The 13,783-nt window shown below is 38.2% G+C and overlaps 3 protein-coding genes across 4 annotated transcripts in view; 1 reads left to right on the top strand and 2 right to left on the bottom strand.

Annotated features, from left to right (window-relative positions):
- LOC118431809 (zinc finger FYVE domain-containing protein 9-like) overlaps positions 1 to 3,632 on the bottom strand; it is a 14,702-nt gene extending 11,070 nt beyond the window's left edge. For both annotated transcript variants that reach the window (XM_035843181.1, XM_035843182.1), the window contains exons 1-2: positions 3,495 to 3,632; positions 1,326 to 1,438 (exon numbers count right to left, since the gene is read on the bottom strand). In XM_035843181.1, the coding sequence (XP_035699074.1) occupies positions 1,326 to 1,395 (70 nt within the window). In that variant the 5' untranslated portion in view covers positions 1,396 to 1,438; positions 3,495 to 3,632. The remainder of the gene's footprint in view (positions 1 to 1,325; positions 1,439 to 3,494) is intronic.
- A 204-nt stretch (positions 3,633 to 3,836) lies between these two features.
- LOC118431948 (ERI1 exoribonuclease 3-like) lies at positions 3,837 to 8,105 on the top strand. Its single transcript, XM_035843395.1, has 6 exons — positions 3,837 to 4,168; positions 4,482 to 4,658; positions 5,887 to 5,978; positions 6,251 to 6,323; positions 6,534 to 6,630; positions 7,527 to 8,105. Exons 1-6 carry the CDS (start codon positions 3,947 to 3,949, stop codon positions 7,604 to 7,606), a joined length of 741 nt encoding a protein of 246 aa, XP_035699288.1. The 5' UTR covers positions 3,837 to 3,946; the 3' UTR covers positions 7,607 to 8,105.
- Positions 7,496 to 13,459, bottom strand: LOC118431947 (protein canopy 4-like). Its single transcript, XM_035843394.1, has 6 exons — positions 13,171 to 13,459; positions 11,663 to 11,789; positions 11,147 to 11,297; positions 10,903 to 10,971; positions 10,275 to 10,395; positions 7,496 to 9,384 (listed from the first exon to the last, which is right to left on the bottom strand). Exons 1-6 carry the CDS (start codon positions 13,304 to 13,306, stop codon positions 9,152 to 9,154), a joined length of 837 nt encoding a protein of 278 aa, XP_035699287.1. The 5' UTR covers positions 13,307 to 13,459; the 3' UTR covers positions 7,496 to 9,151.
- Positions 13,460 to 13,783: the final 324 nt, after the last annotated feature.

The raw sequence follows: 13,783 nt of genomic DNA, 5'->3' as shown, positions 1-13,783 counted from the left end.
TGTCTTGGATTGATCCAGGCAGCTGAAGGTTTGGTTGTCCAACTGTCTGATGTTGTGACACAACTGGTACAGGGTGAGAGGCAAGACCTACAGCTGCTGGATAGCTGTTCAACCCTGCTTGGGACTGGAAACTGCTGTTTGCGACATGTTGTTGGTAAGTGCCCATTGGTGGCTGTGTTGGAAAGCTAGTCACCCCTCTCTGTACGGAATAGCTGTTCTGTCCTGTCACTGTTTGGTAGCTGCTCAAAGCTTGCTGTTGCTGAAGATTATTCACAGCTACTTGACCTTGATGTGTGTTCATTACTGGCTGTCCTTGGTACCCATGGAAGGTGCCTGCCTGATAGTTCACAAGTCCTGCTTGTGTTTGGTAGTTACTGGATGTCCCCAAAAGCTGTCCTGTTGGGCCATTCAAATTTGACTGACCCGGATATCCTTTCACTTGGCTCTGAGCACCAATGCTTGCCATCCCACCGTCCACACCACTGTAGTTCCCACCATTGTACACAGCGCCCCCTGTGGGATGCTGTAGCATTGCAGCAGGGTGGTACTGGGGACTAGCCCTTGCCCCATCTCCTGTTGTGACAGGGTAGAAGCCTGCCAGGCTGCTGTTGGGGCCCCGATGGCCGGGTGCTGATGAGGTTTGTGGAGTTTGAGCCGGTGTAGTTGGCTTGGCTGTAGCAAAGTCTACACTCTGCCCAAGCTGGAAATCTGTAGAGATATAGGTTGGTGGGGACAGTCTGTCACATTAAATAAGCTCTGGGAGCCAGCACTCTTTTAGTATGAACTAATTGATGACATGATTCAAAAGAATTTCAGGCATTTTGCCACATAGTAAATTGATTGACTTCGCGGTGAATGATTAATCACTAAATGCAGAGCTACAAATTCATTTTTGGCAATAGATACACTGGTGCGCCTAACCTAAAAATGTTGATGCACCGAAAACATTTGGGGTGCACAACATAAAATAAAGTGTGAGCAAAACCCAACCACCAATATTTTGGTGCACCAGCACACCCACAGTAATATAGTATATATGAACCATAACAGTAACATATGGAACAGTAGAAGCCAGTTAATTGCACAACAGATTACCGCACACTTCTGTACATTGCACGGAATCCCAAACCGGTGCAGCCCAGCTGGATAACTTCATATGTTGCACCACCTGGATGGTATATATATAAATGCATGAATATGCTGGCAAATGGGGTGTGCGATTAAATGGCTTCTACTGTACTTCTATGTTCAAACAAATTAAAATTACAACATATTAATAACTTCTGATTCCCTGAAACACCAATAACCTCCTTGACCACCCATACCTTCATTTCTTTCAAACTCATCAAGGACATTGTCCAAATCATTAGCTGCAGCAAAGAATGACTGTTCCATTTTCCAGGGCTCCTCTTGCACTCACTTGGCTGAAGACTGCAATCTGGAAATAATCAGCACAAGTGTTTTCATGAAAAGGCTAAATTAAAACCAGTCTGAACAAATCTGGAGGAACATGTAAATGAGCCTGAACTATCCAAAGCAAATACACAATTACATGGTAAATATGCAGTGTACACAAAATACAACAGCTGGTAACACCATTTATACCCAACTTGTGTGCATCATACACATTTGTACCAGATTTGTACATTACAGGAATAAAGATGTGGCCGAGAACTCTTGCCAAGTTTCAGCAGTCATTGACTCCACTATCTCAGCAGGAAGAAAACATGATCTTACAATACTGGTGATTGATTTGCCAGGGTTCACATATTCCAATGAGCGCAAGCTACTGTAACTCTTAAAATATTTGGGGTGGTTCCATCTTTGCAGTTTTTGGGGTCACATCTCCACCACAACTTCATGACAGGTCATGAATATGTGTTTCCATACTGTACTACAGATTTGTTTCACAGGTAAACTTAAAACACTACGTAAACGTAAAAATAGCTGAATTTGCAAAAATTACAGTTGGAGTCTTCTTAGTCTTACCTGAGTATCAAATGAATTTGTTGGCAACAACTCAATCATTTTAACACAATTCGCATGTACCAAGTGCACCACTGCTAGAAATGTGAATACCAGATTCCTATGTTGGAATCTATATTCTTAACCATTTCTGATCTTAGGACACCAAATTTCCCCAACTTCCAGCACATTTTGATTGAAATATGCATATTTTTATTGGGAATGACATAAAGAATACAACATGCAGTACCTTGGGTCATATGGAACACACTATGTCATATTCTCTTGGTACTATAGTGAAGATTTTGTGCCCTAATTGTGATTTTCCCACCTAATGCATGCAATGACAACAAAGCTTACCAGAACAATCCATGAGAATTGTCAAATGATGCATACAAAGGAATCCTTCACACTGATGGAATCTACAAATGTGAAATTAAAAAACAACTGTTGATGGCCAAAGCCTACTTTGACCAGTTGGGTGACTGTTGATCTCCAAGCAAAATTTAGCAAATGTTCAGTGTTTTTGAACATGTTTTTGTGATATTTGATTTGGCACATCTTTGTATTACTAATAGTAATACCATACTTTTAGTGATCGGTTTTAGCTCTGGCATAGAATTTTAAAACATGAACCAATAGAAAGACGCATAAAACACAACAAAAATGTGTGAAACACTGCGCCAGACCTTACATCTGCTTCAATAATGGAGACTTTGACTACCTACCATAATAATGCATAGACATGATAGAAATGCCACCATATTGATTTTGTGGTAACGTTTGCTCTCCTATTTACCACCAAGCATGGCCTATTGACCTGGTACAAAAACTCGTGATCAAATCAATTTGAGCAAATTTCTTTAGCTCTCCGTTGAGTTATCATATCAGTATATACTAGTAGTCATATCTGTTTCTAGTTTTCCTTAAAAATAGTATATCATACTGATACTATATATGAAATAGCTATCAACTGAATACATAAAATTGCATTCTGACCTCCAATTTTGTTCAGACTAAGATCTCTACTCTACTCTACTCTTATGTTGCAGATTATTAAAAGGAAGCACAGTGGATTATAATAATTATGACCAATACGTGATGATAAGTGCAGAACTCTTTTGTTCCCAGATTTCTGCATTTCACTTTCACGTATACTGTTTAGATCCACTTGCCTGCGTTGTAACTAATTTTGGGTCCTGCATACACCGTACCCAGCCACGTAACTAACAATATTATTCACCCAGAGAAGTCCTTATAAGTTACACGTTTTTAAACTGGATATAAAAATTACAGGCATAAAACACCGTTAGGAAATGATACACTGTGGATCTTATAAACATTCAATCATCATGAATCATCCAAATGGAAAAACGTCGTGAACATGAACCCAACATATCCACCTGCTCAACTTTTTTGCCTTGCTCATAGATAATGTTTATATCCTTCATATCCACAATTTTGACCATGAATTTGATCCAAAACGTTCCTTTTCATCTGAGAATACTTTCAGAAGTGGCGAAACTTACCCGATTTCTTGTTTTTGTCGCCAAATTTGTCAAACCAGGAAGAAACTGTCAGCTTCGGAAATCGTCGTCGCCATCTTTATCCTTATTTGAATGGAGCATGCGCGTAACATGTACCAGGCACCGCGGCCTTTGACCTGACAAATTAGCTCATTTACAAATCAGGTAAAATACTGTATCTCTTCATCCTAAATCGTTCTATATTTCTTTTGAAATTACATAAAAAGACTTATGCCTTAGTATCAAAAGTTTATTAGAATTCTGTAGAACAAAGTATGTCGAGTTGTTCTCAAAACAAATTATTTCGATAGGAAAATATTTAGTACAGTTCCCTATGATGTAATGGTTGCTTCCAATATTAAAGTCCTGTGACAGGCTTTCAAGTTAACCTGTCATCTGTTCAAGAACACGTATTACACGTATCATTGCGTCAACATTACGCAACAAGACATCACATGGAAACGTGTTTCCGTTCAGTATCAAAACTTCTCCTGACCACAACGTTGAGACGTCTGTCTTTCTGTCGCTACATGGCTCAAGCTCAAAGACACGCACCCAGTGCAAACACCCCCACCCACGGGAGCAAAGGGGTGGGGGACCCACCTCATGGATTTGACTACTTTCTGGTATTAGATTTTGAAGCAACATGTGATAACAAAAATGATCCCAGACCCCAGGTGAGTGGAACTATTGCCTTTTGGCAAATTTGATGAATAGAAAGTTTACAATTTCATCTTGAAAGTTTACCTGTATGGAAACCCCTGTTCTTCTTCTTCTTTCTTAAAAAGGAAGTACAGAAGATTATTACCTATGATTATTGACAGACTTGTTAGTTGACTGCATTGTTAACACAATTGCTGTATATTCCATTATTCTTTGTATTGGCATTTACAGTTAACAATCCTTTTATTTTCATAATGATGATAAACTAAGATCATCAGTCATTGTCACTTTAAGAAATAATGGTTTTGTTTTTGTTTTGCTTTTCAGGAAATTATTGAGTTCCCAGTGCTGAAGGTTTCTGGAAGGACGTTTGAAACAGAAGCGACATTTCACACCTACGTTACACCTGATGTACACCCACAGCTGACTCCCTTCTGTACAGAGCTGACAGGGATCATACAGGACATGGTGGATGGACAACCTTCTCTCACACAGACACTTAAGGTCTGGTCATATTAATCTCCATGTAGATCTATCTATGGCAAGGCAGTATCCAAAGGGCCCAACCAGTATCCAACAGGCTGGTTTGACCTATGAATACTGTACTGATAGGCCTGCTTGGAAATTAAGATCATGTATATAATTTGGGATGAAAGCAGGGCAGTCTCCAGCCTAAAATGTCAATTGAAAGTCAATTTTGTTCCATCCTAAAGAAGCAAAATTCCATCTCAGGACAGACTGATGGGTCCTGGAGACAGACCTGCATGAAAGTGACTGGTATTATGCAAGTCTACAGCAATATTTGTACCTCTATCAAGGCTTAGAGAGAACTTTAATATATATATATATAATAGGCCCCGTTCATGATGCAAAAATTTATGCGGATGCATCCGCATTTTTGGCCGATGCGGATAAATTTCTCATCATGAATGCTCCGAAACGGATTTGATGCGGATATTTTGGGACCACCTCGGGAGGTGGATTTGAAACGGATTTTTGAAATCCGCATTTGCGAATTGTCATCATGAACGCAAATGCGGCGTGAATCCGCATTACATCCGGGTACCGCGTGGTCATAGCGCGGGGAATTGGAATGTTTTAGCCGTTACTGTCATCGTGAAATCTTGTTATGGCCGATTGCGTTCCCTTCCGCGGTTACACACTATTTTCTCGACGAAAAACACCCAGAAGAGCGGGAAAGGGAAATTCCCGCCATCTTAAGCACTGTTCCTTGACCTCAACCTCTGACCTTTAAATGAGAAATGCAAAATCATCTGGATCTGAAACGGATTGCACGTGGGCATCCTGGAAGCAAAATGAAAACCGTTGGCATTCGGAACATTGTAGGATGTTAGTACATGCGGATGCATCCGCATGAATTTTTGCATCATGAACGGGGCCTAAATGTCCATGGAGGTTAGACATGCAGGTAGTTAAGGATAATGAAATAAAGTTGGAAATGGTTAGATGTTTCCGGTAGCATCCACTCTCAGTTGTAAACATTCTGGAAACATGCTATTAGTGGTATTACCGTCTCTGCATGGTTGAGAGTCCCTCTGTCGAGACCTAAATAGGCTAAATTCAGGAAGGGCTATTTTGCTTAATCAATGTGAATTATGGAAGTGGCTTATCTTACAGAAAAGGATTGGGGTTGAGTGGATGTACAAAATGTATGTGAAAACGTTTTTTTATTGTTGTCATGTCGTAATGTTTGTTAAACCCTCCCCTGCAGGATTTTGACACCTGGATGGTTGAGCAGGGCCTGCTGACACCTGGAGTCTCATCAGTGTTTGTGACTTGTGGTGACTGGGACCTCAGAAAAATGTAGGTTATACTGATGAAAACCTTGTAGATAATTCTAGCAGTAGATATTTTCAAGAAGGCATACATGGGACCTAAAAACGCTAAATTAAGTTGCTGTAGGACCGTTTACACATTAAGCTAAGTACAGAAAGTCAGTTCTGCAAAATGGGACGATCTTGTTATTAGTTCGGCTCGGCTTCAAGTGTCTTCATTAGTTCAGTATTTGATGTGCTTTTGCATTTACCTGTTTCTTGTTTAAAACAAATATCCGCACTTTCTCTTTCCTGCCCCAGGCTTCCATCACAGTGCAGCTATCTCAACATTCCTGTTCCCTCCCACTTCAAACAATGGATCAACATAAAAAAGGTGATTCAGAACTTATACAATGTTTGAGTGAGAATGTTGCATCACTTGCAGAAAGTTGTAATCATATATTATAAAATCAATCCACTGACTGAATCTCACCAACTATTTTGTGATGAAAATTTTAAAAGAAATCTCCATTTGTAAATAAATAGTGCCTGAAATTGCAGTATGATTTTTGGATTCTAATTGTTTTTGATTTGATTCTTCCAGTCCTACAGTCAAGTAACAGGTCACTGGGGGAAAAGCATGATGATGATGTTGAGAAATCTGAAGCTAGAACATCAGGGCAGACACCACAGTGGCATAGGTAAGAAATTATACCTATATAACAGGGGAGTGCAACATTAGAGTCCATTCCAAGACACCGTGAGGATTTTTAGGCGATATTTATAATTAGTCTGAATTATTTTCAATAAAAGAATATCTGAGCCACAATAATTAAATTCTTTTCAAAAAATTGACTAAGAAAATACTCATCTATTTGAATTCCTTTGAATATCTTAGAAACATTTTGAAAGTAACTGTACAAAAATATCTTTGTTTAGAATAATTATGAAACCTCTGTGCGATTATTTCACATTTAGAAATATTTACAAATATTTGTAAACTTAACCAAATGGTAAAATTGGTTTATTGCCCCCATAAAAGTAAGCCCTATTGTTGCATCTGTATATTTTTAGATTTCACTGCCTGGCACTGGTGGATCCTTTGTGGTGGGCCATTGTTGCATGGCACCCAACCATACTTTGCAAGAATGTGTGAATTGCTATCTTACCAGACCACTGAACCATTTACAAAAAATGGTATAAAATGGTAAATAATGGTAGAATGCTGTTATCATTATTTAGAAACCGTTAGAAGTATCCAATTTCACACCATGAATATTTCCAAAGTTTTACAGGACCAAGGAAATATTTATAAAGTTGAAACTGTGTTAAAAATATTTCTGAAGTATCAAATGTCCTAGATATATAATTACAAAACTTTAAAATCAATTCTAAAGAATGGCAACAAACATCCGCATGGTGTCTTGGAATGGACTCTAAAGCACAATAATCAGAATGACCTCAGCATATTTAGTATAAATTTCAAGATGTTTATCTGATATTGACATTTACTGATACACATGTACATGTATATGTACTTACTAAAAAGTCTAGAAGAAAGTTGGGTATAAATAGTATGATGCTGTTTTATTTCCAGATGACTGCAGGAATATTGCAAGAATACTTGGAGAACTGGCAAGAAGAGGAGCATATTTTCAAGTTACGAGTTGGAGATAAAAAAGATGCAGAAGCCGACAGTTCTAAATAAGTGCATGCACTTTCACAATCTACTAAACATGTAAAAGCAAGATACATATAAATGAATTGAAAGTATATTCTTCTAATCACTTTAAGAGTTGACATGTACGCAAAAGTTCAGCCTTTGTATTTCTTATCATTATATTGATCATTCTTGCCATGCATCTTTTTAAATGTTACAAGCAAATTATCATACAATGTCATCTAGTAACGTTGAAGTCTTTGTTACAAGTCTGAAGATTCTTCAATTTGTTCTCCAAGGATCTCACGTTAGTACCAGCAAAAATCCAGAACCATGGTTACACATATGCAACAATCTAAATATAGAAATGAACACAGAAGATACTAAATGTTGGCAATGGCATATACATGTACATGTACCTTCCAGTCACTTTGTTACTATATTTCCTATAAAGTTTAGACTGGCTTGTATCCAAGATAATGTCACATTGCAATAAAAGCAGCTGTCTTTCTTTCACATCTCAGCATGTTATTATTAACTTTAAAATCTTCACTGAAATAACATAATGATTTCTACATCTAGACAGCAACAACAGCACAACAGTGTACTAGTATACTGTAGAGGCCATCAACGACCTATTCTACTGCTATTTTTTCCCCTATAATTTCTCTAAAACAAGGCCTTACTGCCAATGTTTAGGTGGGAACAAGTTTACATACCACTATTACTTGCTGCTGTAGTCTGTATACACTGTTTGCATTACACATATTCAAGTCTGAAAATGCTTTGAATTGTGTAGGCTATATAAATACTATAATCTCAATATCACAATACAATTAGTGTGATAATACATGTACATTGTAGCTTTCTTCTGTACAAATTTAAAACTTTCCACAATTCGTGATCCACTGGTCTATTCATTCACCAGTAAAAGTAACTTACAGTCCAAACAGATGTCAACATATTTCTATATGGGTGTGTTGATGACGGTTAGATATCCAGGTAATAAGATACACCAAAAAGCAGTTACTCAAGCTACTGGATATGATTTTTGAAACAGATGGTGTCTTTCGTCAGTGACACTAACACATATATAGGTGTCTCAATGGACTGTGTCAAATTGCATCAGGCATCTGCAAATCAGTACAAATGGGCAGAAATTATTGCCTGAAACTGTGAGGTTTATAAATCTTTAGTGAAATCTTGTGATAAAGCTGCTTTAGTGTTTCTAACATTTTTCCTACTGCTATAAACAAGCAAAATATTGTTGGTGACTTAAGCAGGGAGCTGAGTTAAACCATTAAAAGTGAAAACCACAGAATTCCTACAGAAAAACACTGTTTACTTGATTCTGTTTGGCATTTTTTTACAAACCAAAAAGAAGAAACTGTTAGTCACTACCAGAAGATCAGTACAATTAACCCATCCTCTTTTCTTTTCCTTAAATGGACAATTACAGGTACCAAAAAAGTAAGTTTTTTTCTTCACTGCATTTCAAATGGTTGTGTCTTTGGTATTTCTTTGAATCAAGTGGCCTTTTAAATACAGCTCTCAAGCTGGTCTCATAACTCTCCAGAATCATGTTTCAGCCCCTCCTCCATACTTGGGTTTGTGTCACTTGTCTCTGGTTTATCGTCTTCGGCCTTTGAGTCGGCAGTAGCATTTTGCGTCTCTGACTCCTTGTTTTTCTTGTTCTTCTTCTTGCCTTTCTTCTTCTTCTTCTTCTTGGATCCATCAGGGTCGTCGGGATCTCCCGTATCGCCTTTCTTCCCCTTCCAAGTCTCAGAAAGACACTCTGGGAAGGAGATTTAAGTAATGGTCAAACAACCCAGGGAACAAGAGTGCTAAATACAGTTCCACTCTCTCATACCTAGACACCAATAACTGTGTGTATTATTAGGAAGGAAATACCTCTGACCTCCTCCGGCCTTTAAGTCTTGAAAAACGGGTTAGGTATTTTAAAAAAATAGATATATGATTCCTATGCCTATTTTCAAGTAACACATGTATTTTAAAAGTTCAGCAGTGTTTTAAAATCAGTTCATTAAGGAAATCAAATACTGTAAATGCAGAAATGTTCGCAGTGGATTAATGTTCGTGGTTTTTGCGGTGATCACTTTACCGCGAACTTAAAACCACCGCGAACATTTTTCTATTATGGTATTATACTGTAGTCTATGGTGTTACCCTTCTCCCGCTACCGCGAAATTAAGTCCCCGCGAACTTAAATGCATTTACAGTACTATGCAACTGTGCTGACTTTTATGCTTTACTAATACAATATGTAATATCATTCATACTGGATGTATATTGTTAACTTCATATTTTGGATGAGACGCAACAAACCACTCCGATCTTAAAAGTACCTCTACTGCACTAGAGTCTAAACTCCCAATAATTACAAAGTTTATTCAAATTCTTGCCCGTGGGCTAATTGCAGGTAATATGAGAAATTCAAACAGTGTAAAAAAATAACATCACAAGTGTCTAATTTAGTCTAAAACTAGTAAAAGCTAACTCTAGATCCTGGGTTATTTATTGGGTTTGACTCCTTTTATGAAGACAGTGGAAGACAAAAGATCCCACCTTTTCTATTACATGTATGTGTGCGTTTTGTGATGTTAGAATGATATATTCCCTGCCTTTTGTTTCTTTTCAATTACTGCTCTGTGAAGCCAAACTTACCAGTTTCCCTTTTCCCTAGAACAGTGTCGGCACAGAAGTGCTGGAGTAGAGATTTCTCCCCCTGTAAGTTGTAGTACCAGTTCTCTATCTCATCCTCATGGCTCTCCAGCATCGACTCACACTGAGAACAAAGGGAGGAACAACCCTTAATAAGATGATTCTTTTGCAGGCTAGCCTGCTGGCCCAGGCTTTTCCGCCAACCCCTTTTGAAACACATTTGAAATATTGAGTAATAATAGCATAACCTGATAAAACGTGTTACAGTTTAATTGTTAAAACTGATCTGTGACCACCACTGCATAGGGACTACAATGTACCTGGCCAATGCAGCCACTATCTTTTCCATACAGCCAGCCAGTGTAATAGCCAGTGAATGTTAGACAAAGTCAATGGCTTTTGGTGATCCCTTACATGTTAATGCTTACTGGTGCAAGCAGTCTGTGGTAGTCACCTGTCTACTGTGTCTGTGTTCATTGCATAGTCACTGTAGATAGGTTTGACAAGTAATTAGTTTTAAGCTAGCCTTTACATAATGATGAACCACATCAACAATAAATCATAAATTTATACACAAAATGGTGCTAAACTCCAAAACATACAAGTCTAATTCTCAGAATTAGAATCTGACCTGTTTTTTCATGACAGTTACTTCAGCTGAAGGCGTGTCCCACATGTCGTAGGGAATTCCAAGTTCAACCTGTACAAGTGAAAGAAAAGATTCACAAAAAATCAGACAACAGTATAATCTTGGATACATCTAGAAGTAGAAGAGAAATTAAAGAAAAATTTTTGATAATAATATAATTAGGAATTACAAATGCAACATGTTTTTTGCTTATAAAACAAAACAATAAGGTAAGAGTGAAACAAACCTTGACCCCTTTGTTGACCAGTCCGTGCAGCGTTTGGAAGGTTTCGCTCATACCCTTGGCGTAACGGTTGCTTCCGTCTCGCTCAGCGTGCACGTTGTACTCCAGGATCCTCTCACAAATGTCATCCATCGCCTCCACCAGACGCAGCTCTCTGTATGTAAAATCATCACAAGAACATCAAAAACTAGATCAGTTAACAGTGATGAGTAATTAAACTTTTCCATGTACCTAGCTTCATTGCCTTTCTAGTATAATACTGTTGTGCCAAAAGGTTCTAAGAAAGAGTATCTGTGAATAATGTATCAAATGGCATCTGTAGTCCATGGAAGGTAAACACGTTAATTTTAAATTTTCTGATTCTAACTTTTTGCCCTGATTGATGAATTTGGAAGCTTAATGTGAGTCAAGTTTGACATACATGTATTACTCCCAAGTTGTACATGTGCATTTGGAACCGCATGAACAGACTTATTGAAGGTACACAAAGGTACATGAATTATGAAACAAGACACATACGAGGTGTGGTAGTTGATTTTTCTCTTCCTTTCTCCCCTGTCCAGTACATGGCCCAGTTCAATCTGTTCCTTAGACCTCCCTGTCTCATCCAGCCTGTGTTCCAACTCAACTGACAGATACTTGCAAACTGTGGAAACATTCATCAAAGACTGTGTTATTTTATTATTAAGTGTCCCTGGCAATGTAAGTCCTAGGACTAGGAGGACAAAACAATGTGTTTGCCATTCAAAAACAAGAAATCAAATATCTCATACCTATCTGAAATATGCTTAATTTTAGTGAATTTCTAGTTTTAATTGTTATTCTGAATTTCTTGCTGATTCTGTCTGATGCATTTCTGCCACTGGCTCTTCTAAGGGAAAAAAGAGATGCCTCTTTTGGTTTTGTTTTTCAAGTCTGTGCAGTGCAGTCCTATGGTTATGCATAGAAGAGAAATTAGTCTGGGCCATATGCCATAGATGTACATGTAATAGTGAAGATACAATCACAATAAATTAACTTTTTGAAATGTACAAACATAAAACAGATTTTTAACATCACAGAACCACTAAAATAAGGGTGTGACAGTACAATCAAAATTGTCTATGCTAATATCTACTTTGAAATAAAGGGTTGGGTATCCATATTGCTGTGTTGGCTAGAGTTTTGTTTTAAAAATTAGAAGGTAGACCAATCATGGGTTGCCACAGCTGACTGTAGCCTGTAGCACTAAGATCTGATGTCTTGAATGAGTCCAGACTGATGACGTATTGGCCTCTGTACATTTGGAAGTCTAGTAAAACAGATGGTTACGGATTAATGAAAAGTTTCTATTGTGGGTGGATGCATTGTATCACTATCTGAAATATTATGAAAATGACATACAGCTTTGGATGACATATACAAAGTTAACCTAAAACTACAAAGTTCCATTAAGAATGCCTTACAATATATAATGTTATAGGGATTAGTGAAAGTGCTGAAAGTGTGAAAATCTCATGGGATATTGTAATTGTTTAATTGGTCAAAAACATTGGGAATGATTATGGTTATGGTCTAACAGCACATCTGGATGTCGCATTTGACAGTGAAGTCTCTTTAGATTTCTATCAACTGCGGGTAAAACACGTGTGACTTGGTAGGACCTTAAGAAGGGAGCCAATCACAGCTCTCCACATAAAGGCCTCAGTCTCGTACTGATCACAAACCCCAAGGCGACTCCCATGAACACCCCAAGGGAAAACCGAAAGGTCTGTACATGTTGTCAGCCTAATCGGTCCGTCTACACACCACTTCCTCGTTGATTATTTTCTCAAAAAAAACAAAAACGGGAAGAACAATGGAGAAATAAAATAAAGCATCGTATTGAAGTATCGCCGATCGAATGCAAGATAATTGCGATCGTAGTTCAAAGCCAGACGCCGATATGGCATTGTGCATAGCAAACATAGAGAGCTAAACTACAGGAGTGGATCTTAGTCATTAAGAAGTACACCAGATCCGCGGAAATATGATAATAATCTGCTCACCTTCACATTTGGTGGGCAGTCTATCGGGCCCGTCCAGGGGACCGTGCGCTGTCACCTCCGTCCCTCGGTGGGTCAGCACCACCAGCGCCGAAAGGACAAACAGCAACGCCTCGATACTCCTCTGGTGACGTGCCATGCGTCTTACGCCTCTGATATTGCACCTTTTTATGAAAAAATAGCCAAAATCGGAGCAGAAGTCGGGTGAAATGCTCCAGAGGTATTGTTCTCACATCGAATCAGGAAGTGTTCCCCAAAGCTGGAGTCTGGAGGGTTCTCCGAATAGTCCATTGCAAACTTTAGGGTCCAAATATGATAATATAAAGTCTGACTGCGACATCAAAAACAATCTATATTTCACAAAAGAAGTTTATTGTGATTAATTACAATACTTTCTGTTTTTTTAAATTTCTTTATTAAAAGAAAGGGTCGCCTTATTATCTTAAAAATTGTGACAAAACGAATGGTTTCGTCTATCCCGTCATCCTCTTTCATTTCTAGGGTCAAAAGTGGGTCAGCCAGATGTGGCTACAAACCCGGGTTTGCAAACACAAGGCCGACACAAAATAGCTATAAAACAGAAACTGTAAAAATACCAGATGCAAATCACAGTTCT

The sequence above is a fragment of the Branchiostoma floridae genome, chromosome 15 (genome assembly GCF_000003815.2).
Source record: "Branchiostoma floridae strain S238N-H82 chromosome 15, Bfl_VNyyK, whole genome shotgun sequence".
Classification (NCBI taxonomy): domain Eukaryota; kingdom Metazoa; phylum Chordata; class Leptocardii; order Amphioxiformes; family Branchiostomatidae; genus Branchiostoma; species Branchiostoma floridae.
Note: the sequence above shows the minus strand (reverse complement) of the source record. Positions and strands in the feature narration are given on the sequence as shown.

Excerpts from the sequence above, each read along its gene's own strand:
- LOC118431948 (XM_035843395.1), top strand. The coding sequence starts at position 3,947 with ATGGAAACGTGTTTCCGTTCAGTATCAAAACTTCTCCTGACCACAACG. Across the intron at positions 5,979-6,250 it reads GACTGGGACCTCAGAAAAAT|GCTTCCATCACAGTGCAGCT; the intron begins GTAGGTTATACT and ends TTCCTGCCCCAG. Across the intron at positions 6,631-7,526 it reads CAGACACCACAGTGGCATAG|ATGACTGCAGGAATATTGCA; the intron begins GTAAGAAATTAT and ends TTTTATTTCCAG.
- LOC118431947 (XM_035843394.1), bottom strand. The coding sequence starts at position 13,306 with ATGGCACGTCACCAGAGGAGTATCGAGGCGTTGCTGTTTGTCCTTTCG. Across the intron at positions 11,790-13,170 it reads ACTGCCCACCAAATGTGAAG|TTTGCAAGTATCTGTCAGTT; the intron begins GTGAGCAGATTA and ends ATGTTTCCACAG. Across the intron at positions 10,972-11,146 it reads TGGTCAACAAAGGGGTCAAG|GTTGAACTTGGAATTCCCTA; the intron begins GTTTGTTTCACT and ends TCACTTGTACAG.